Source organism: Panicum hallii, chromosome 1 (assembly GCF_002211085.1).
Source record: "Panicum hallii strain FIL2 chromosome 1, PHallii_v3.1, whole genome shotgun sequence".
NCBI classification, from domain to species: Eukaryota; Viridiplantae; Streptophyta; class Magnoliopsida; order Poales; family Poaceae; genus Panicum; species Panicum hallii.
In genome coordinates this window covers 4,107,190-4,131,540 of record NC_038042.1, presented here as the reverse complement: position 1 = coordinate 4,131,540, position 24,351 = coordinate 4,107,190, and the positions used below count along the sequence as shown (strand labels likewise).

The 24,351-nt window shown below is 49.9% G+C and overlaps 4 protein-coding genes across 4 annotated transcripts; 2 read left to right on the top strand and 2 right to left on the bottom strand.

The window, feature by feature from the left end:
• Positions 1–521: 521 nt before the first annotated feature.
• LOC112902550 lies at positions 522–2,838 on the top strand. The gene has a single exon (XM_025971675.1). It carries the CDS (start codon positions 685–687, stop codon positions 2,662–2,664), a length of 1,980 nt encoding a protein of 659 aa, XP_025827460.1. The 5' UTR covers positions 522–684; the 3' UTR covers positions 2,665–2,838.
• A 1,274-nt stretch (positions 2,839–4,112) lies between these two features.
• Positions 4,113–8,462, bottom strand: LOC112879862 (heptahelical transmembrane protein ADIPOR2-like). Its single transcript, XM_025944281.1, has 4 exons — positions 7,957–8,462; positions 7,716–7,805; positions 6,423–6,468; positions 4,113–5,015 (listed from the first exon to the last, which is right to left on the bottom strand). Exons 1-4 carry the CDS (start codon positions 8,205–8,207, stop codon positions 4,353–4,355), a joined length of 1,050 nt encoding a protein of 349 aa, XP_025800066.1. The 5' UTR covers positions 8,208–8,462; the 3' UTR covers positions 4,113–4,352.
• An 8,372-nt stretch (positions 8,463–16,834) lies between these two features.
• LOC112878851 (tubby-like protein 4) lies at positions 16,835–19,195 on the top strand. Its single transcript, XM_025943085.1, has 9 exons — positions 16,835–17,458; positions 17,567–17,678; positions 17,773–17,952; positions 18,062–18,117; positions 18,207–18,309; positions 18,395–18,484; positions 18,564–18,659; positions 18,777–18,844; positions 18,936–19,195. The coding sequence occupies exons 1-9, from the start codon at positions 17,028–17,030 to the stop codon at positions 19,009–19,011; spliced, it is 1,212 nt and encodes a 403-aa protein (XP_025798870.1). The 5' UTR covers positions 16,835–17,027; the 3' UTR covers positions 19,012–19,195.
• Positions 19,196–19,380: 185 nt separating this feature from the next.
• LOC112878852 (ubiquitin receptor RAD23b-like) lies at positions 19,381–24,153 on the bottom strand. Its single transcript, XM_025943086.1, has 13 exons — positions 23,918–24,153; positions 22,784–22,945; positions 22,215–22,253; positions 22,073–22,140; positions 21,922–21,966; positions 21,173–21,350; positions 20,950–21,081; positions 20,810–20,875; positions 20,375–20,422; positions 20,183–20,292; positions 19,911–19,992; positions 19,683–19,816; positions 19,381–19,584 (listed from the first exon to the last, which is right to left on the bottom strand). The coding sequence occupies exons 1-12, from the start codon at positions 23,981–23,983 to the stop codon at positions 19,703–19,705; spliced, it is 1,110 nt and encodes a 369-aa protein (XP_025798871.1). The 5' UTR covers positions 23,984–24,153; the 3' UTR covers positions 19,381–19,584; positions 19,683–19,702.
• Positions 24,154–24,351: the final 198 nt, after the last annotated feature.

The window sequence follows — 24,351 nt, the reverse complement described above, 5'->3', positions numbered from 1 at the left end:
CAAGGAAGCTCAACAAAAATCGACAGTACAGGGAAGAAACTGATGCCACAATGTTACATCCGGAGATCAGTAGGAGATGTAACTTCAATCTGGCAGGTCGTTCCGAACTCCCTCTGTGTTAGGTAGCTGTACCAAATAGCCTGCAATTATGTTCAAACCATGTGTGCACTGACATGTTCGAATCACCAACGAGGCTGCAAAACCCCATCCCAGGCAGCATGATCTCACGAAAGGTTTAAAAAATTTCTACAGATGTCCACGAGCGAATGGCCGAGGCTGGCTTCCGTGGGGAGGCGAGGGCCCCCCTGCTCGACGGGCAAATGTCAACGCCGCCATCCTTGGATCGCACGACGTGGAGGGCAGTCTGAACGAGCCGGACAAAAACAATGCAGCCTACGATGGACACGATACCCAGCCACCCAGGTCTTTCAAGTCGGTTCATCGATCTCACCGACCCAAACATCCTTGCCTGCCACGAAACCTCGCCCCATATATTTCCCTCGCCGCCGGGTTCCCATCCATCTCCATCACGAGCCCTCAAGCCTAGAACCCTCATCAAGCCCAAGCCCAAAGCCCTCAAGCCCAGAAGTCATACACCTCGCTCACTCGCAGTCAGTCAAAGCGTCAGTCGTCGTGAGCCCAGGTCCAAGTGAGGCTCCGAGGCTCAGATCCTCCGTTCCGCAGATGGCAGCCGCGGCCACCGCCGCCGACGCCGCCTGCATCCTCGTGGGCCCACCCGAGGCCCGCCACGCAGCGGCGCGGGCCACGGATGATGCCGCGCCGGCGCCGGCTGCTGCTGCGGCAGCGGCTCCGACGGGGGAGGCGTTCCTGGACCTGATGGACGCCGGCTTCAACAAGCCCGCGGCGGGGCCGGGCGGGAAGGCGCTCACGGAGAACCTCTCCCCGACTTTCGCGTCCTCGGGGGACCCCTGCCTCGACTTCTTCTTCCACGTGGTGCCCGGCACGCCGGGGCCCTCCGTGGCGTCGCTCCTGGCGGCCGCCTGGGCGGCCGACCCGGCCACCGCGCTCCGCCTCGTGGCCAACCTCCGCGGCGTGCGCGGGAGCGGCAAGTCCGACCGCGAGGGCTTCTACGCCGCCGCGCTCTGGCTCCACGCGCGCCACCCGCGCACGCTGGCGCTCAACGCCGCCCCCGTCGCGGCGTTCGGGTACCTCAAGGACCTCCCCGAGCTGCTCCACCGCATCGTGCACGGCGGGGCGTCCACCAGGACACCCGGCAGGAAGGCGCGCCTCGCCGCCCGGGGTGGGTACGTCGGCCGCCGCGGCCGGGGCAGCGTCGGCAGCCGCAGGCCGCGCCGCGGGGCCAACCCCACCCCGCGCGCCGGCTCAACCGAGGAACGCGTCGCGGCCAGCCTGGAGCGCGACCGGGGGCTCGCGGCCGCGGCCGCGGCGGCGCGGCGGGCCAGGAGAGCGGCGACCGCGGCGAGGGCGGTGGAGATGTACAGCAACGATCCCACCTACCGGTTCCTGCACGACCGCACGGCAGACCTCTTCGCCGGCCTACTCGCGGAGGACATGCGCAAGCTCGCCGACGGCAAGGTCCGGGAGTTCTCGCTCGCCGCCAAGTGGTGCCCGTCTCTGGATTCGTCCTACGACCGCTCCACCCTGCTCTGCGAGGCCGTCGCGCGGCGCCTCTTCCCCAAGGGCTCTTCGCCCGAGCTCGCCGCCGACCTCCCGGACGAGCACTACGCGTACCGCGCGCGCGAGCGGCTCCGAAAGGCGGCGCTCGTGCCGCTCCGCCGCGCGCTCAAGCTCCCCGAGGTCTTCATCTCGGCGCGCGCGTGGGACTCGGTGGTGTACACGCGCGTGGCGTCCGTGGCCATGAAGAACTACAAGGACCTCTTCCTCAAGCACGACGCCGACCGCTTCAACGCCTACCTCGCCGACGTCAAGTCCGGCAAGCAGCGGATCGCCGCGGGCGCGCTGCTCCCGCACGAGATCATCGCCTCGCTCGGCGACGACGGCGAGAACGACGGCGGCGTGGCCGACCTGCAGTGGCAGCGCATGGTCGACGACATGCGCGCGCTCGGCATGCTTACCAACTGCGTCGCCGTGTGCGACGTGTCCGGCAGCATGTCCGGCATCCCCATGGACGTGTGCATGGCGCTCGGCCTCCTCGTGTCCGAGCTCAGCGACGACCCCTGGCGCGGCCGCGTGATCACCTTCAGCGAGCGGCCCCAGCTCCACCGGATCACCGGCGACACCCTCTCCGAGAAGATAAGCTTCATCCGCACCATGGACTGGGGCATGAACACCAACTTCCAGGCGGTGTTCGACAAGATCCTCGAGGTGGCCGTGGGCGCCCGGCTGGCGCCGGAGCGGATGGTGCGGCGCGTGTTCGTGTTCAGCGACATGGAGTTCGACCAGGCGTCGGCGCAGCCGTGGGAGACGGACTACGAGGCGATCGTGCGCAAGTTCACGGAGGCCGGGTACGGCGCGGCCGTGCCGGAGGTGGTGTTCTGGAACCTGAGGGACTCCAAGGCCGTGCCGGTGGAGGCCGGGCAGAAGGGCGTGGCGCTCGTCAGCGGCTTCTCCAAGAACCTGCTCAAGCTGTTCCTCGATGGCGGTGGCGTCGTCAGCCCCCGGGCCGTCATGGAGAAGTCCATCGCCGGGCCGGAGTACGACAAGCTCGCCGTCTTTGACTGAAGCCGAAGAAGCACATCAAGAGACGGCAACACGTTGCTCATGAAGAGCTGAGCGAGAGACATGTAGAAATCCAGCATTTCCCACAATGAGTTTTTTTTTTCAACTTTTGTTGGCTTGATCCACAACTCAAGTGTGGGGCAAGTTTGTAAAGAAATAAGCATAGTTTGTTGAATTTGCTCTGAGTTTGCACTGCATTGCTGAGTTAAACCTGCAGCGCATGTCAGCTTCTCTGTCAATGCAGATAGTTAACCAAGAAGTCGAGACCAAGTCAGATGAAATGAAAGGAGACAGCTTAATCTCATCAATCAATCTCCATTGACCATCGCCATCCCATCACTTGGATTTAAACTTGGTGATCCAGTTCAAAAGTTAACCCAACACATTAAAACTAAGCTCTAGAGCTTTTGTTTGCTGCCTGCAACAGTTTGTCCATCTGTGGAGGTTGATTGAATCAACCCAATTAGGCGTATAGCCAAAGCCACCTCCATCTCTCTAATCCCAGGGCGCGGCCGGAGGCGTCGACGCAGGTCGTGACGAGCTGACAGCTGGTGAGTCCCGCCGCGCGCACGGAGCGGGGCTCGGGGAATCAACGGTGAGTTCGAGACGGAGGAGGAGAAGACACGGCGAGGCAATACTATTTGATGGCGTGTCGCAGCGGCGTGGCCGGGCTGCGGCGGCGGACGCTGGCGGCGGAAGCAGAACTTTCAAATAGCCCCGTGAAGGCGATCCCTTATTTACATATAGCCCCCTAAAATGGATCGCGATTAATAACCGCGATCCGATTATTTACAAAGTAGCCCCCGTAATTTACACATACACCCCTAAATTGGATCTCGATTAATAGTCGCGATCCGAATATTTACAAATACCCCCTTCATATTTCCATATAGGCCCCTCGTTTCGGTTCTCGTTTTCGGCGGCGGATCGAAGCAGATAGAGGCCGGCGGATGAACGGCGGCGACGAGAGGCGCCGTGTGTATCCCTGTAGATGTCTGATTGTGGATGGACGGGGGGTGAGGATGGCTGCGGTGGCGGCGGGGGTGTTGCAGTCTTGCAGAAGGTTGCCGCCCGTCCGTCCTCGGAGGTTCCGCCGGCGGTTCATCGGCGGGACACTATGCTAGGCAATGCGACCTGAATGTTTCAGAGACGTATGAGACGCTAACTTTGACCACTAGTCCCAAATTGAGGGAATCGGAGTTCACGTTCACGCTGCCAGCCTCACAGCGACGCCTGCAGGACGGCACGCGGTGGTCGGGAGCGTGCCTTCTGTGTAGCGGAGGTGATTGCCGGTTGCCATGGTGCCGGCGGCGAAGGGGATGCTAGTCTTGTCCATCTGATCGCGCTGACGAGGCCAAACTTCCTCTTGCGCGGGCGCCATTTTTAGTTGAACCAGAGGCCAAACAGCAAATCTTAGACCAGCAAATCCATGGCCTCTAGACAGAGCAATCTCATAAACCAACCTCCATAATCATCCATCAATCAAATTAAAAACCATCGAATCAGTTCACAGGATCGCACTCAAACTCTAGAGCTTGACCTATGCTGCTGCAACTACTCCATTCGTCCATTCGAACGGTTGTTGAATCTCGAATCAACCCCAATGGTTCAGGGAAGCTCTGGTTGTCTATGGTGGATAGCATCAACCACCCCTCAAGCTTCGTTGCAGGCCCTGCAACAGGCAGGCACGCCTACGACGCGGCGCCGCAGGCGACGGCCTCCTTCTCCCGCCAGTGGATCAGCACGGCGACGGCCACATAGTGCGTGGCGGCGCCGAAGAGCACGAGCACGTGGAAGATCTGGTGGCTGTGGCCGACGACGTCGAACACCCCGGGGCGCCACTTCTCCGGCACGCGGCTGACGTAGATCCAGGCGCCCGTGGCGTAGGCGAGCCCCATGGCGACCTCGAGCCCCAGCGCGAGGTAGCACGCGGCGTGGCCCCAGTTGACCCACAGCGCGTGCAGCGCTGGGAACACGCCCGACAGGCCCATGGCGAGGAATAGCGTGGCGCGGAGGCGGCGGTAGCGCGGGGACGAGCACGACGGCGAGAGCAGCGCGCCGACCACGAGCGTCCCCAGCGCCGTGATGCCGGAGAGGTAGAGGACCCGCGCCCGCGGGTGGCAGAGGAAGGCGTAGTAGACGGGGGGCACGAAGGAGGCGACGATCATCACGGAGATGCCCGCGTAGTCGAGCTGCCAGAACACCACGCTGGCGCGGCGGGAGTGGCACGCCAGCAGGTGCGCCGTCGCGCTGATGGCGAGGCACGACATGGCGCCCACCAGGAACACCATCCGCGGCCACTGCGGCACGCCGGACAGCGCCGCCGCCGCCCCGGCGCCATGTCTCAGCAGGCCCTGCAGGCAAATCAGTCAGAACAAGCAGCGTCAGCTCATGATCACACCAAAGCTAAACTGCTAATGATGCTCAAAGCAAGAATTTCTTTTCTTTTCTAGATTTGTCCTGGGATTAAACTGTTTCGCGTGAAATCCTACAAAATTGCTACAGATTTTCCGTGTGTGAACAGATCAGAAAATTCAGATTGGTTAGACTGTCAAAGGTACACATTCTTTGTTGATTAATCCCACAAGATCAAGAATAAAATGACTTTTATCCACTAGGATGTCAACAGTCACATGGTTTTGTCTGCTCATCACAAGTGAGTAGTGACCATCCAAGTGGAGCGAACATTGGCCAAGAAAAGCCTCTGCTTTGTCGCCGGTATCACTGTCATTCGGGAGTATCGTATCATGGCATCGCCGGGAGAAAACATAAACATGGTGCAAAAGGATCTACACTTTAACCCCTACTCTCTGGTTTGCAATGTGAAGCGAACAATGACAAAAGATCAAAAAGACGAGGTCAAGCAGGATGAGTGCAGGTACAGTACTAAACATGGTTGCTTGTTTTTCACCGTTCGGTTGATCCGCTGGTCGGTTGCAATCGACCAAGAATTTGGATTGGATTGGATTGCATTGCAGTTCAGAGCTTCCTAAGTTATGGTGGGCGTTTGGATCATGGAGCTTCCATTGAGGATAGGGATTCGAACCAAAATGCCAGCATCCAGACAAGAGCTTAGGTTTTTCGAGAAAGGACGGTGCTTTCTTTTTTCTTCTGGCCATTATTTGTTACTGACCAAGAAGAAACAGGACAATTCTGAATTCTGATACCCAATGAGAGTACAAATCGTGAATCGCAGGGCATCTCCATCTGTGTTTCTGTCCGTGTGCTCGTGCAGAAACGCAGGATTCAGAGGGCACGGGCAAGGATGGCCATGTGGGCGTGCCCCCTGCAAAGTCCTTGGCTTACTGCTAATGAACAGCTCGACGGCTGTCCATGTCTCTTTCCTGCCGTTATGGCAATATGGCACAGGTCCCAACTAAAGTACTTACTACAAGTGTAATCTAGTTCTGAATCAGGATTCTGCTGATGCAACCACAATCCATTGAAAATGCAACAAGAACCATTCATTAGAAACTATAATCCGAGTCAACCAAGCTTTCCTGGCATCTTTGCATAATTGCACACGTACATAACAGTTCCTTAACCTACCTTGTCTGCTCAGCTAGTGCTATCTGCAACCGGTGTCGCATACTTTTGCACAAGGAACCTAAACTTCACTTCCTAAAAGTTTTTAAACCAATTCGGTGATGACGGAGCAGAATCAACAGCAATTTGCCAAGCGAACGGGGAACTAAAAAAGATGAAGCACCCAGAGTAATCCAAAGAAATAGAGCGATTAGGGTTGTTGATGAGTTGCTTACCGAGTGGTCGCTGTCCCATGAAGCATTAGTCGATCTCACCACGAACCTGCGAGACAGATGGACGGTGCAGAATTAGTGTGGGCCTTGCGTAAAGAAAAGAGCAGAGTACTAGGGCGGCGCTTTGGTGGAGAAGAATCGTAGCATATTTCTTGTTCTCACAAGCGCCCCTGACAAATTGTAAATTTGCATCCAGAGCTGTTGGATTTGCAGATTGCGACGCCTACTCTATCAAATTTCCCAAAGTGAATAACTGAATATAGTAAGCAAATGGAGGAGGTGGACCTAGCCACTTAATAAGTCTCGAACAAGTGCAATACTCTTACCAATATCTTGTCACATGTCCAATAGTTCGCAACCCTAGCACTATATGTGGGACTCTAATATCTCAAGTGTGATCATAGAAACACGTGGATGGTGGAAGGCACAAGCTAAGTCTGAACAAACTTTCATGCTATATTCTCCTTTCCATAAACTATGACATTAGTTCAAACTTGTAATAGTAAAAAGGTTTGATTGCAACATTCTAAACATGATAAAATGGACCATTTCATATTTCAAGCACGTAATAATCTCCCCAAAGCTTTTGATCTACACCTAGTTCCCGCTATATCTGGACCAATTTGTGTCCACCCTCATTGCATAAGTAGGACCGATAATAAAATCATTTCGATGTTTAAGCATATGATGCTCGGAGAGAGATCCTCTGACATAACTGCACCGTCACTTGATCAGTACCATGCAACCGGTGCTCATCCGTCAGTAACCACATTACGGTGTGCAATTGCATCAGAGGAATTACTTCCATGGTGCTCATGCAAAAGAAAGACAACAACTACATTGATCTTTGACAACTATTACACGTCAAATGTCAACATAGTAATGATCAATGCTACATTTACTACGATGCTAAAGCATGTTGTGCGCGCACATAATGTGTTTGTATACTGTTCACCTTTATAGCTCTAGTGACATCATAAAAAGCCTCCGGAGCGGCATTTGCCAGCTAAGCGTGAACAAATTTGTCGTAAAGTGGAGGCTTTTTGTGTAAGATACGGTGATTGTAAATACAAACAATTCAAGGGGGCACCCCAGCAAATTCGTCACATGACATTGGAGGATCAGAGAGAGTGGCAGACCCTTTCAAAGGTTCTAGCTAGCGCCCGCTAACCACGCAGGAATGGATTGAAAACTCGCGACTTTCTTTTTCTAAGGATCGAATAAGAACATGGTTGCAGTTCATTTAAGAAGTGCAGAAAAGGAAACGAGTCATGTGCCGCGTGTTCGCGCACGTACCTCATGATCCCCGGCGCGGCCTCGTCGGCGGCCCCCCTCGCCCCTCCGGCGACGGCGAGCGCCAGGAACAGCAGGAACCCTCCCAGATGGCTGCAAAGGAAAAGAACCCGGCACGAGGGAATCAATCGGTCGGCCACCATTGACCACGACGGGCAGGCATGGGGGAGGAGGAGAGGAAGGGGATCGGGCGCGAGGAATCGAATCGGTCGGGGGTGGGAGAGGGAGAGGGAGAGGGACGCACGTCCAGACGTTGAGGGTCTCGTTGTGCCAGGCGAAGGCGCTGAGGAGCGCGTCGCGGATGGGCCACTCGGCGCGGTAGTGGCCGCGGATGAACTCGTTGTCCTTGAGGAACTCCGGCAGCTCCTCGTACCCGACCAGCCGCGGCCGCCGCCGCGCCGCCTCCGCCGCGCCCGGGCGCGCCATGGCCGCCGCCTCCTGCCTCGCGCTGCTGCCCGGGCCGCGGTTCCGCTTCGTCGCGGTTGCGGCTCCCATCCGACCTCTGCGCGCGCGAGCGCGGTGTGGGCGGGCGGGTGTATCTGGGGCGCGCGCTGCGCCCGGCGTTCGCGCTGGGAGTGGGAGAGGAGGAGGAAGGCCGGAGCGCGCGGCGAGGGGAGGGCGAGGACGCGGGAGGTTACTGGTGGTGGTGGCAAATCTTGGCGGAGGGCGCGCGCGCGCGGGTGGGTGGGGTTGCGGGGGCGTGGCAGCAGCGCCGGGCCGGGCACATGGATTTCCTCTGTCGCGCGCACACTTTTCCCGCTGCGTTTTGCTTCGTGACCCGTCCGTCTTATAAAGGGGACGTGCTCGCTTTTCTTGGATGCGCTGCGCCCACTGGGGCACCGCCGGCGGTTGATCTCAGCCGTTGGATGAGATCGATCGGCCTAGGTTCCCTGTGTTTTATCAATTTTTCTTCTTATGTTTCCAATGTTTTTTAATTTTTTTGCACGGAGGTGGGTGAGTGGTGCGAGCGTTTTTTCCCCTAACAATGTAAGCATTTTGTTTGGTTTCGAGAGTGGGTTTGTCGTGATGCTTTTCTTAACATGTAGCGGTGTACCTGTGTAAGAATGGTCTGGGTGTAACAGGTAGATCCAATGTAGAACATTCTATTCATGAGGAACCAGCCCAAATTGATTCCACTTAATCGAGTCATCGTTCATTGATCAACTCAATTAAAGGGAACCAATCCTGATAGTCCTTGGAATATGTCACGAGCAATGCTCACGATTTAATACTCCACAAGCACAACAAGTTGAACATCATCATTATACACAAGTATATCCATACATAGAATTCACATTACACAAAAAGATTTAAGGTACATAACACAAGTCTTAGAGTTTTTGCAGTGGAATTGTCTATCATCACGCTCATACGACATAACATAAAATACGAAGAATAATACTATATGCTGATAGTGCCCTTCTCATAGCCACCAGCCATCTACTCCTCACCCGCACCTCCGTCCGCGAGGTAGAAGTACCCAAAGACAGCCTCCGGCTGCGGATCACCTGCATCAACTTAAGGATAGCGTCATGAGTAAAAAAGTACTCGCAGGATTTATCCAATATGGGGGTATACTTGCTCGACCTCAAGAAGAATGCATTTGGTTAGGTAGCAAGGAAAAGTCATGGTAATTAATTTTGCATTAAAAAACATTCTACATTTAATCAAGTTATGATAAGCAAAAGATATAGCATCTATAATCTCTATTTCATACATCAAACAATTGCATAAGTAAATTGATCATAAATCATGAGCTCAATCTTCCATGAACCCTTCTTACGATAACGTACAAGAGCATGCTCAATGACCGAGAGCGCGGCTATTGCAATAGATCAAAATTCTTGCGGGGGTCTACAACTTTTCCCACACAAGAACAAAACCAACGACCATACTCACGGTCAAGGATAAGTGTTGATTTATACCTCAACCCTTCGCATAGCCATACCCGGCTATGAGCGAACGGTCGCTATGAGCGAACGGTCGGGAGGGACAAATGCACCGGAACCGTCGATCACAATCCATCACAACCCGCACCTAATCTGCTCAAGGCAAGGTGTGACTTATACTACTGAGCTTATTGTTCCATTATTAAATATATGGTTACGGAAAAGTGCTCAAGTATCACAGCGATAATGGCCGGTCCTTAACCAACCCAAGCAAGACTATACCATTTGGATTCCACTCACAACATGGTCCTACTATGCTTGCCCAAGTTCGATTCATCATCCTTAATTGCTCATCTTTTATTCATCATGGACTAAGCATGTATAATTAATCAAACACCCTAGAGATCGTGAGTAGTGGTGACCTTACCACCTCTCGACTTCTACCGAAGCTAAGCATGACTAAGCAATTAGTTCGTGACACCTATTCAAGCGTACTCGCTAGAAAGTAATATTCTAAACAAGGATAATAATGCATCTACATATAGTAACTCATGCACAAGCAAGACTCATATACTTCATTGATCCAAAATATAGATGAAAAGATGCATAGGTGCCTCCCTTGATTTTCAGCGGGGGTGTCGTCTCCCACGGTCTCCGGCTCACCCTCCTCTTGTTCTGGTGTCACGGCCTCGACACAAATGCAATGATGCTTGATAAATAAATATGCTATGAATGATTGCAATGATATGCAAATGATATGAGAAAGTATGCCTAAATATTGCAAAACCATGATAAAATAAACTAGAAATATAGTACATATGTGGATTTTTTTTATATGTGGATTTTTTATGGTTAAGTGCAAGGGTATTAAACGAGTAAACGCGGACTGTCCGATTCTAAACGGTGGACCATTTCGCGGACCGTTTTGGCTGAGAAATAAGGTTCCTTTATGTTTCTGTGTAGTGCTGAAAAATAACCCGTGGACCATCCGCCACTAGGGGGAGATCGTCCACCATACAAATTTTTGGGAGGCAGAGAAATGTCCAGAAGCTCTGTTATTTAGGTCGGGTGACTAGCGGACTGTCCGCCCATGATGGGGGACTATCCGCACCACGGTCGAGACTGACCGGCCGGCAGCGATTCGAACCATGGTTTGAAGTGGGGTTTGTTTCTAAAGGTCCGTGGGAGTGTATAGACTCTATTTTGCAAGTTAAAACACACATGCATTAGGACTACAAAGTTCTAGGTCATCAATGGTGATTAGACTCTAGATGGGCTTCATGGCTTCCAAATCTAGAGCAATGGGATGGATCGGGGAGGGGATGAGCTCACCGGCGATGAGTGGTGCACCGTGAAAGCATCTAGGCCCCTAATTCAAGTTTTGGTAATTAATGACAACGGCTTGTGGATTAACAATTTCTTTTGAGATAATGAGTATAGGTTGATCCACGGATGAATGAGAGTTAATAGTGAACGTGTGGATTTTTGGAGACGATAATCAAAGCTTGGGCTCAAGGCAAAGGTATTAAATAGGGTCTTTTGAATTTTACCGGTCACAAGGCGTTTAGTGGATGAAAAGTGACCGGATTTGTTGGATAGATAGCCGTACTATCAAGAGGGGTCATGTACTCGTGCTTAACGGGTCTTTAGTGCCATTTTGCTCAAAATGTCTAGGTGCATGCATGAGGGCTAACAACGCTTTGTCGGGTTTTGAAAAAGAACAAGTTAGAGAGCTGACTGCTCTAGCGCGGACGGCCCGCCCCATGCGGGCGGACGGTCCGCTACCGTTACAGAAGATCTGGTGGAATTCACATGTGACTGGCGGACGGTCCGGCCCACGTGGGCGGACGGTCCGCCACTCTATCTCTTTTTGTCCCAGAAAGGGTGTTCTCTGGACAGGCTTGTGTTCTGCTCTGCGGACGGTCCGCCGCTGAGGCGCGGACAGTCCGCAGGCCTTTCGATAATTTGATCCAGAAACATTGCTGTCTCTGCTTGTTTTTCTAGGATGAACTGCGGACGGTCCGCTATTTGGGAGCGGACGGTCCGCTGGCTAATTTCAGTGTTGTTCCAGAGACTGTTTCGTCTCTGGAGTTGTGGAACTCTTAACTGCGGACGGTCCGCCGATTATGCGCGGACTGTCCGTCAGGGCTGTAACGGCTAGTTCTGACACGCATTTAATGCACTCTGTCTCTCTGGCTTATAACGGCGGACGGTCCGGTTTTTGAAATCGGACGGTCTGCGATCTCGCAGAAAAGAGTGTAACGGCTAGTTTTTGATGGGATGTCTATATATACCCAATGCCCGGCCATTGGGTCACTCTCTTGGCCATTTGAACTGCATTCTTGACACTATAGAGCTAAGACATCCCTCTCTCACACACACTTGCTAAGGATTTGCATTTTTGAGAGTGAGAGTGATTCCTAGTGCATTGCATTAAGAGTTTGAGCTTTGTGGCACTAGGGAATCTTCAAGCATGGGTCATTGACTTGTTACTCTTGGGAGTTGCTGCTCCCTGGACGGCTTGGAGAAGGTGATTTCGTGGAGCTTCTTGAAGGAGATTGTTGAGAAGCCCCGATTTCAGTTCTGAGAGGTTTTGTGCTCACCTTACCGGAGTGGTGAAGAGCAACTCTAGTGGAATCGAGGTGTGGAGTGGTTCCTTGGTTCAAGCCGGCTCAAGATCAAGAGGTTCTTGATAGAGGAGCGGTTGATTCTTGAAATCCACCTCAACGTGGATTAGGGGTGACTGGCAAGTCATCGACACTACGGGATAAATTTGTGTGTCAAGGTTGGTTATCTCTCTTGCTCATTTTAATTGTTATTTTATTTTGAGTAATTTACTCTACTAGAGCTTGAGTTGTATCTTGTCACCCTAGGTTGCAAACCTTTCTATAGATAGTAGTAGCTTGACATAAGACTTTCTTTTGTTACTAATTAAATTTCTCTAGTGTTGTTGATTTTAGTTTTAAACCGCCTATTCACCCCCCTCTAGTCGGTGTTCTTGATCCTACACACCGACAAGGGCTGCAAGATGGTGTAGGAGGCTTGGTGAAGCTGGAGCTCTTCCTTCTTGTTTGAAGCTTGAGGAAGAGGAAGAAGATGGAGGGAGAAGCTTGGGGGAACTCGTAACTCCAAGGAAGAAGATGATGTCTAGGGGTGCAGCTCGTCGGCGTCGATCTCAGATATCCTCCGGCGAGCTCCAGCGAGGTGGAGGGGCTTCAATGGTGGGGGAGAAGATGAAGCTCCTCCATGGCTTGGGGTTAGAGAGAGAGTGGAGTTTGAGTGAGCGAGGAGGGAGGAGCAGGAGGTGCTCTAGATAAAGAGGAGCTCGGGCTGACGCGTGGGGCCCGTGAGGGTACGTGGCGTTAAAGTTCTGTGCACTTAACATGCATCGGGGAGGTACTAGTGGACCGTCCGCGAGTGGGGCGCGGACCGTCAGGGGTTGTTGTCGTAGCAAAGACTTAACTTGGTCGCTGTTGTCCGAAGTCAGTCCTGCTGATGAACTGAGGGCAGTCCGCTCCAGGGGCGGACGGTCCGCCTCTATAAATTTGAAAGGGCTGAGCCCTAATGTTTTATCACCCCAAGTGCAATCTAATCACGGTTAATATTTGATGATGCATATGATGACCTGATTATTCTTTTAATTAGCGTAGGGCTGTTACACTATCAATAGATTTGTCGTCGCTTATAAAGCACAACAACTAAGTTAGCTTTTGTTCGCAAGTCATGGAGAGATACGTTATTTGCACGAGCATAAGAAAAATACATACATTCTTGGTTGTTGTCACGTGTACGCCATATCGCTCCTTTGCTATTGTTAACACAGCATGCACGAAGTTTATCTTTAGCTGGTTCAGCACTAACTACATTTATTTAGTAACAATTCTTTTCTTGTATCTATAGTGAGTGCTCACACGGTAGTCTCGTTCCAGATCAAAGCCAGGCAATCCAATGGTAAATGTAGAAGTTAATAGGGACGGTTTACGTTCTACATATTCTCATGAGATGGTTTGGGTAGATCAAGGGCAGGCATGAACTTTTGTATATGCTCTCGATGTCACATGATTCAAGTGCTTAAACAATCAACATTGACCACCTGTGCTTGACAATGCAGGATATGTACAGCATGTATGGGTGCCGTTTTTTTCTTTTTGTGAGAAACGTACGCGTGCCGTATTTGTTGATTACGTGGGATGTTGCATTGTTCCTGTAGCAGGAACAGTTCGGATTCGGAGCTAGACAAGTTTCATTAAGGAGCAAAATAGCAACAACCAAATATTTGCAAGAGGCAATTAGAACCTTTTGCTATTTTACATGAAGAATTTCATTGCATACACATTAAACATGCGAAAGAGCCTGTAGCCTAGTGGTTACAAGGACCTCAGTAGCATATTAGGTCTTAGGTTCGACTCCTCATGGGAGCTATTTTTCTAGGATTTAACAGTTTTGTGCTTTCAGTGGGTAGATCCTGGGTTTGACTCCCGATTTAACAACTTTGTGATTTCAGTGGTAGGCGATGTTCCCGTTGACAGCGAGACACCTGCGGTGACTTTATTAATAAAAAAATATACTGTGTAATTAAAAAAAAAAGCCATGAGCTTGCCAGGGCCCTCCCATACCCGGGATGATTCATTCCTTGAGGTGATGGGTGGATCCCATAAAAAGTGGGATATTTGTTACTCTCTTGAGAGTCGAATATTTTTTCTCCAAAATAAAGAATGGAAAAATCTTTAGCATAGTATTTTGGAAGAAAAATAAAAAAAATACAACTAGGGGTGTAACACACTCCACGAACAAACATCATAAAAACCCATTCAGAATTGCAGCTTCGAGCACAACTTAAAACAATCCACACATAATAACTACAAGGCACGACTATTCGACAATTACGACTACATGACATTAGTACTAAAACAAGTCAAAAAACAACTAGCCCACCGTCATAACAACTATGAAAAATTTGATTTGGTGCCCCACATCAAAATAAAACACATGACCAATCAAGTTCACCGTCCGCGAAGCAGCTCTGACTTTGGCCCTATTTGAATGCATAGACTAAACTTTAGACTTAAATTTTAGTTTACTGGACTAAAGTTTAGTTTCATCCTAACTAAAGTTTAGTCCATTAGCCTATAGAACCCATCTAATTCGGTTTTCACCTATTTATATGCTTCAAATGGTTTCCTACCTAAACTTTAGTCTATAGATCCAGACAGAATGTACTAAAATTTAGTTAATATTTAGTCATCTAAATTTTAGTCCGGATTACACTTTATTCTAGGTGATCCAAACGGTGCCGACAGAGATGAATCACAAGTGAGAATCTAACGGGAGAAACATGCTACACAAGATGGTTTACACTTAAAAAGTACCATTAAAAGTAACAAGAAAACATGCACGTCTCGGTGTCTAGCACAAGACCACTACATCCATTTTTCTGCTATTTAGCGCCACTCATTTCGTGCGTGCGATAAGCTCAGCAACGATGAGCATTTTGGCCAGACTTGCTAGTTTTTAGGTGTTGTAGTGGTAGGTGTAGCTGTAGGTAATATAGTTGTGGTGTATGATTTTCGAGTCTGATTTATATATAAATTGAATTAAGTCTCTTCTTCTTATTAATATACGGCGAACCTGCTTAGGATCTTTCGTAAAAAAAACAAGTAGGCGTGAGTTGAGTACAACATGGAACTCAACCAAACAGTCGTCTTCCAGACTTCAATAGATTGCCAAATCACCAAACTGCCCAACGCAAGGGATGTGATGTGCCGGGTGAGCGAAGACGAAACCTGAGACATGGTTGGAGTGCCACGTGTGTCGGAACGCACGGTGGCTTTGTGGATTGGGCAGATACAGCAGGAGACGTCACTCCACTGCTTACTTGGCGGTAGGACAATTCTAGGTCCACCTGAGACGAATCCTGCTGCATCTTATTTTAACGCATTTCCTGCTGAGTGGGCCGCCTATCTAGGCCCATATACTCAGCGGCCCAATGTGGCCCATAAATTTACCCGGCGAAAGAAGGCCAAATGGAATTTGAAGCCCATGTAGCTTCGGCCCAGCTACTGTACTTGTAACCGGCCCAAGTACAATAGCATCCCTCTCATTCTCTCGCAGCTGGAAGTTTGCCAGACGCGTTCAAATTTTGAGCTTAAACAAGTCGTGGTTCAGAGCTTCAGAAGCATTAAGCACGGGGTTTTCCTTCTATTGCTTCCAAAGCCGGCGGGCCCGTACTTGCACATTAAAAGAAAGGCGACCTGCGACCTGCGACCTGCCACTGCAGCAGCTCGAGACAAAAGCTGGGGGTCAGCGATGTCAAACACGGAAGCGTCAGCGTCACGGCCCCGCTGCCTGTCCATCCCAGTATCCCAGCCCACCTCGTATCGTACACCTCCACTTCATTTATTTACTGTTCGCTTTTCAGCCACTGTGCAGTTATTACTAGTAGTAATTGAAGCACCCCGGCAGACGGCAGAGCGTTTTTGTAGTTTCAGCAGAGATCAATTCAACACATCGTTTGGGTTTCGGAGTTCAAACGACATTTGAAGTTTCTGCGCTCCGAACGATGCTAATGTTCCTTGCCCGTTTTCTGCCTTAAAAGATCGAATAGCTCATATTAAGAGAGCATTAAGAGAGCAGATGGTAGATTAACCTCCTGCCACCCCGAGAAACGTAGCATGGGGATCCAGATTTAAATCCCAACCGATCCATCCCACACTGTACCAAAGACGCGATCCACAGGATTCGAATTCTAGTTGGTTTCAAATTCTTGTTGCCAGCCCCAAAGATCGATTAGCTCATGTTTAGAGGAGCAGTAACGAGTCAGCAACCTGCAGGTCCAAGAAGCTCATATACAAAAATAGGGCAAGTGTCGGCATACTAATTTGTATGGAAGGTTCCGTTGAAATAAAAACGATAGCATCGCCTACACTGCTTTAGCTGAAATAAAATTGCTAGCACCACATTGAGAGTTCAGAAGCTTACCTAGGACAACTCCTTCGAATTTGCGAAACCGTTCGGGCATCTTATCGCTCTTGAAGCTTGTGGGAGCTGCAGAAGCCACGAACGGTGGTGCCAATACTCAAAGTGTGTGTTGATTTCAAACATCCGACGACCGCACCATTCAAATCATCGGCATCAGTAGCAAGCCGTCAAAAATCCACGAAAAGGCCTAAAAGATAACCGGCGGAGCCCGGCTCCCGAGGCGGCGACCGTTACCAGCCCAAAGCCAGCAAAGGAGTCTACTACTCCAGCCGGCCGTCGCCCACCCACTCGCTCTCCCCGGTTTCAAATTTAAACTCTCCCTCCAAATCACCACCAAATAAACAAACAAATCCCCCACTAGTGACTCCACTGCCCAGTGTGAGTGTCCACCGCTTCGTTCCAACTCGCCAACGCCAACAGAGCCTGCTGCAGCCTCGTCAGGCCACGGATGGCGACCACGCCCAACCCCAAGAGGGAGCCGCTGCGTCCCCGGAGCAGCAACGCCCCCGCGGCTCCGGCCCCGGCGAGGCGCGGGCCGACCTCCGCGGAGAAGGAGAACCTCGGTCCGAAGAACCTCGGGAACGGGGAAGAGGAGAAGGGGAAGGGGAAGGCTAAGACTGCGGCTGCTACTGAGATGTCGAAGCCCGCGAGGACGACACCGGCGGTAGCGCCTCCGCCACCGCCGCCGCTGAAGCCGTCGTCGCTGCAGCTCCGCATGAAGGACGACTCGGCGGAGGCGGGTGCGGGTGCGGGGGCGCCCGTGCTCGTGGGGCCGAGGGGCAGGGAGCTGCTCCCGCCGTCGTCCTCGTCCTACGAGGCGTGGGACCTCTCCGACAGCGAGTCCGCGCCGGCCTCCTCCTGGGCCACGCTCCCCAACAGGTACGCCGTGCCGTTCTCTCCGCCGCCGCCGCCGCTGCGGAGCACGGAACAGCTAATAAGTAACGCCACCCCCCCCCCCCCCCCCCTCCCTCCACCCTGTTCTTGCAGGGCGCTCCTGTGCCGGCCGCTGCCGCAGGACGTCGGGCGGTGCACCTGCGTCATCGCCAGGGAGGCGGCCGCCGGAGCCAGAGGAGTCGCGCTCTACTCCCTCTACACCAATGTGAGATGGCGTCCAAGTCCAAGCCGCGTTTCCAACCCTGCAAGGCGATAGCAGAGCGATTCCGGGCTTATTTTTTGTTTGTGGGATGGCGCAGGAGGGGCAGGGGCGGCAGGACCGGAAGCTGGCGGTGGCGCGGCACCGGAGGAGGAGGGGGAGGTCGGAGTTCATCGTGGCGCAGAACCAGGACGACATCTTCTGCACCTCCGACGACAAGAACTTCCTCGGCACGGTCGCCGCCAACCTCGTCGGATCCAAGTATCAAATCCTGGGCCAGGTACTGCTGCAAAGCACAGCTCAAGCTTCTTGTTCTCGATGGCAATGTATGGCAGATTGATTGGATCGTGTAGCTTGAGCCATTGATGACTGTGGTTGATTGGTCGCAGGGGAACCGGGTGGATGAGATGAAGAGCCACTCGAAGCGGCTTCTTGGCGTTGTCGCGTAAGATCCGATCTCCATTGGCAGCCAATTGAGGAATCAAAAGATTTTCTCTGTGATGGGTTTTCACCCGTTTTTTTATGTTTCTACAGGTTTGCCCCCACCATCACCACGCTTACAGGGAGTTACAGAAGCATGAGAGCTTGGATACCGAAGAACCAGTCCATGCAGCTCAAGACCAACAATTCTGCTCAGGTAAGTTCAGTCCAGCTGATAAGATTGCAAGATACTGTCGGGTTAATTTGGAGTGACGCTGATTCTTGCCCTCGAAATATTTCAGATTCAGCACATCAGTGGGCTCCCAAAGGACTGGCAGGAGAAGAAGAGCAGAGCTGACCAGCTATGCTCAAGAGCCCCTTTCTACAACCATGTAAGCGATTGATTTCCAGCAGCTTGTTTGATGCATAGTCTTGAGAAAGAGAGAAGCTGAAGTTTCGTGTTCATAGCAGATGACAAAGCGCTACGAACTGGACTTCAGGGAGAGGGCAGGAAGGATGGGGTACAAGGTGCAGACCTCAGTGAAGAACTTCCAGATGACCCTGGAGGTAGTAGCATTTCATTCCCGGTTGGCTATCTGAAGAACACATCACTGTCACACCAAAACAAACACACACATTGCCAGGATCACTGCATTGACGAGATAAACAACTTTGATTGGGCAGGAAAACGGGAGGCAGACGGTCTTGCAGCTTGGTAGGGTTGGGAAATCCAAGTACATAATGGACTTCAGGTAACGAACTCCAACGTCGGCCTCATTGGTCACTCGCTACTAATCTTATCATTTACAGCAAAATTTCACCATAGCAAGATGCGTTTTTCAGATACCCGTTGACTGGCTACCAAGCGTTCTGCATTTGCCTGGCATCGATCGACTTCAAGCTGTGCTGCACCCTGTGAAAGAGGCGTGCGTGGAAGAAGTCTTTCGTTTTTGCAGCTTATGTTTAGTTTTTTAGTGATTGTGTACTTCCAGCCTTCTCATCTTGAGAAGGGGGTTAATATTTTGAGCTTATGTTTGTTGCTTAATATTTCATCATATATGTCATAAAAATAAGTAAAAATGAGTCCTTGACCATCATGCAAATTGCCAGTTGCCAGCAAGTGGAGTGTTTTGCAATTTGCAAAAATGCTACGCTGCGTTGTCCTCCCACTTATCCTTCGCACTTTGCAAAGCAGCATCCTCCTACCGAGGCGTAGTGTTCTTCTCCCCAACCGAAACTTGCGTTGTACTCGAAACCATGGACCGTATGCATACAGGACCTGAACAGGTTGACGGAAGGCAACGATGGAAATACACTACAGAAGCATTCTATTAAACGTTACATGTATTTAAATGTATAAAGTGACATGTAATATGGGTCTCGCACAAGGGATCAATTCAAAGTGTCAGCTCCTTCTCGAACTTGCTGTCATTCGGAACTTCCAGCGCAGTGTGGCAGTCTCCATCAATTTGGGTCAGATGTCCAGAAAAGGCTGTCCAGGTTAAGGAAAAAAAAATCCTTTCAGATGTGAACTACTAGCCATATCAGTTTGCAGAAAGAAAATCAGCCTGAGGATGGCAGAGTTCTCACCGAGTGCAAACAATTCCCGCTTAATCTTCCTCACCAGCATGCTCAAGAAGATAGTTTGCAGCTAGCTCCTCATTCCTATCGCAGGCAAAGAATGCCTCTATGACACGTGCTCTCTCAAACCCCATGGATTCAAGCTGAAATATATGAAAACGAAGCCAGAGTGTGATGATATGCAATTTCAGATATCTATGCAGTAAGCAGATAGTAAGTTGACTATGTCGTATGTACCCGTCCAATGGCCTCCTGCTCCTCTGGTGTAACATGGATAGCATGAGGCATTTCATCCTGCTCAGGTTGTTCTAAGAAGTCCCTAGAGATTTTGAGGAAGTGGCATAGATGAAATGAGACATTACTATATCTATTCATAGAAATTCAATGAATAGGAATTTACAACAACAAAATACAAGGAATCTACACCAGTTGGCAAGTGGTGATGAGGCAGACAAAGAACTCAAGCGAATGGAATGGAAAAATAATCAAGCAAATAAGAGGATGCTTACCCCTCGCCATCTTCAAAGGGCTCATTTATTAACTGAAGGAACTCAGCATGATTCTCCTGAATCAACCTTAGAATTTGAGGATTCTTCTTGCTCAATTCCTGGAGCATAGGCTATAAAATAATACCAGCACAGCGTTTAGGCAGGTGCTACACAAGAAATCATGGAATGCAATTCAATGTAAGAGTGCAAAACCTGCAAGATTTGTGGATTTGTTTGGACCATTTCCCTAAGTGCTTGAAACTGCAAAAAATTGAGATGCTATTAATTCCTAACTAGAACAATGAGGTTTTTGATTTACTTACAAGGAAACAGGTACTAGTCTTTCCACAACAGAAGGTTTAATGAGAAGTTCTACAAAGCTCATGCTCGCACCATATTTGGATGAGGTCTGTCCTAGCACAAGATGGCATAGTAACACTACTGGGGAAATAAGTTTTGACGCACAAGGGACGGGATGACGCTGTTACAAGTTACAACTTACCAATATGTTAGATCATCACCTACATTGATAGGCATGAGCCCAAGAGGACGTGCCCATGGGTGCATTGTATTTCTAATATATTACCTTTTTTAGCTAGGGAAAATAATAGCTAAAACCATAAATGACAAAACTTAAACTATGAGAACCTGTTGGTTGTTTCTAAGAAACTCAAGTGGTCCACCTCCAGCACCACCTCCAGCATTGGAACCCCCCTGTTGAATTGTGCAATTGGTCAACACATGCTTCAATACGCAGTGATAATAAATGAACCAAGAAAGTAGTAAACCTGCGGGAAAATATTTAATGGAGAACTGTTTGGAATTCCAGAGAGATCAGCTTCCCCTGTAGGAGGTTGATCAGTTGTGTTTCCTCCTTGAACACCAACTGGAACAGCAACTTCAGCTGTTACTGGAATACCCTAATGTTTGAGATAAACAAAATTTTCATCCCTTAGAAGCAGTAAATTGGATTCAATCCAAAAAACATGAAGGGGCAAAACAAATACATACAGAGTACAGGTATTCAACAGCACGTTCCGGGTTGTTGTAAGCAGCACGAAGAGCCCTTTGGACTTTATCTCTGTCCCAACTGCCTCCACCCATCTCCATTAGCTGGTTAATCATTGTGTCAAGATTGCTTCCTGATAGTATATTTGATGCTGCATTGTCATGTGTGTTTGAAGGGGCCCTAACAAAAAGAAACAAGTAAAACAAGCACACATTAGCATAATCACTAAATGCAATAAATGGACATGAATTGTCCAGAATCATAAGAGCACTTCATATCTGTCTTCCAAGTTTCAGGGGGGTTTGGGGCTTAGCTTCCTACTGGAGACCTAAGCTTTCTGTTTTGAGTGGCTTTCAGTTTTTTCCCAGTCCAAAATTTCAATCAATTATGTTCTACAGCTGTAACATTGCACGTCCTTATTATGTGTTTTGATAATTAGGTTTTTGCAGCTTCCACTGGGCCATATTTACATTTCCATGGAGAAGTTGGGAGAGTTTATTTTGCGTTATCCCTTTACACACACGATAATATTAGCTGATTTCACCGCTTACGTGTTGCTGCCACTATGGAGGGTTTTTCTCCAAGGTTGCACGATTCAATGCTGCAAATAATTTCAGAAAAGCTTCTCTCTGAAGGTCACTGTAGCTTTTTCCCTCGAGTGGCAAAATATCTGTGCTGCCACTATGGAGGGAGGGAGGGAGATTTTTAAGCCAAAAGCACAGATATATGAGTGGCAGACAGGATTACATACTGTGCAGGAGGTCCTTCAGGCTGAGAAGTTGTAGTTGCTGCCAACCTGCAAAACGAATAGAAGATTCATCCCATTAGTTGAAGCAACACTCCATGTAAATGAATGAAGAGGTAAAAATAAAAAGAAAAGAAAACGCCAGCAAGAGACTCACGGGGGTTGTGGAGCTTGTCGTGGAGGATCTACAGGAGGTGGCTGCCTGGTTGCAGGAGTGCTTGAGGGCTAGCAAAGGTTCATGCAGTCAGTACGTAAGCTGGTAGTTTGTGCTTCCACCCCCCTAAAGGGAATAACTTTACCTGGGCAGATGAGGCTCCACTTGAACCAGATGTTTTGCTCTGCAGAGATAGCATATAATCATGCGTTTATAAGAAACAGACTAAGTGTACAAGCATCACAGAAAAATGATGAATCATATAACCAATAGATATTCTCCATTACACATATTATTCAAGGAACAGCCAGCATCAGAATGCTATTGCCATATATCATGTACTCTTTTACAGTGATATACAAGGAGTAATGTGCAGTATAGCTGCAACATAGGACGTAATAATAGTATTAAACTATGCCAAATGAAAGACAGTAAGCGGAACTACAAAGCATCAATACAGACCAAAAAAAATATTACAGGCAGATTTGTTATTGGAGAACTACTGTTATATTTTGAATCTAACTTTGCCTTTTCTTCACATGTTACATACTAAGCCAATACTAGGGTAGGGTCAATGTGGAAATGGAAAACTTTGCATGAGTAAACTGTGAAGAAAGTTTTCCTTACTATAATTATCACACTAAAATTTTAGTCAAATACGTGATATCTAACTGAAAAGGTGATACATAGCACATAATAATAATAGAAGACAACCTTGCTGAGCATGACAACTAGAAAGCCATCTTCGCTGACTTTGTTCTCATCCAATGTACTTTCATCTTTCAAAACCTGCCCGTTGAAAATCAGCAGTTGTTGACCCCACGGGTAGCTATCCTTTCCTTGTTTCTCTTCGATGTTTTTCTTCACAGCCATAATCTGATAAAAAAAGTAACAGTTAGCAGAACTTGACACAATTACAAATGCCAATTAAACACATTCAACTAGGAGTCTATGATCACAAACACAGCAAGCAGGCAATCATGATACATCTAAGACCTTGCTGCGCCTGCATTCCAGACGACAGAGGGCAGCAGAATAAACCCAAATGGGCCCAAGAGCGTATGTCTTCCCTCCATGTCCCAAATTTCGGTTCTTCTCATCTTAAGCCCAACTTCCTTATTTTAGTGAAATGTTGGGCCCGATCCCCTTTAACTCCATTGTGGGTGGTTAACGGTTATCATAATCTTTGCATTTAATTTTTGCTCTGGCAACCACTCCTACAGCACTGCCAAAACCATTTACCAACAATAAATCCAGCACAGTAATCCAGCACTAGCCAAATATATGCTATGGTCCGCACACGCATCAGAGACCAGTCCCATAAATGGATAATCACGTGCTCCTGCCTCTGAACCAGTTGCAAGCAACACAATACAAGGAGAAACTGCCAGCTCCAAGCTAAACACCTACACCATCCCATGGACAGCATTAACACCCCGTAACGGCAGCGATTGCGACAATAAGCCTCAAATCCTAAACCACAAGGAACACCAGCTGCGGACCTTATTCTCCGTTACCAATCCTTCTCCATCATCACAGAAATCACATTCCCTGCCACATTTTGTCAAAGGCACCTAACAGAAGAGCGCACAGAAACAGGAACACGCATCTGCGGCGAAACGGCCAGCTCCTCTAGGAATCCTTCCCGTTCAGAGCGCCCGCAGAAATCACTCGCCCTGCCCACAACAATGCCCTGACGCTAGCACCGTAGACCCCTCAAAACGCCATACAGCCCAACGCGAATCGTTCATCTGAGGATCCACAACCACTCGAAACAACAAGGCGCCCCCATCCAAAGCACGAGAAAAGAAAAAAAATCAAAACGGAATGGGGATCGGGACGGCTCACCGTGTCGTTGGGCTGCACCCGGATCTCGAAGTGCGTGCCCTTGAGGGTCTTCACCGTCAGCTTCATGGCGGCGGATGTGGCCACGCCGGTGCCGGGCGGAATCCGAGACGGGCGAGGCTCCCCCTCCGCTCCGCTCCCGCGGGTGGTCTAGGGTTTTAGGTGTGGTGGAGCCCTGGGGAGCGTCTCGCGGAAGGCTACTCCGGATTTTTCTTTTTTGATAATATAAAGGCTACTCCGAATTTTGGGGCGAAGAGAAACTGAAACGCGGAGATGCGGGGGGTATTGGGGTTGAGGGGTGGGGTGCGGGCGTCATGGGCCGTGCGTTTGGGCAACAGCAATGCCCCCGAGATTTAGGCCTGTTTCGCCCAGCTCTGGATCATGGGCTCTCCAAATTGTTGGGCGTGAACGTGATGTGATTAAGATCTAAAATGGGC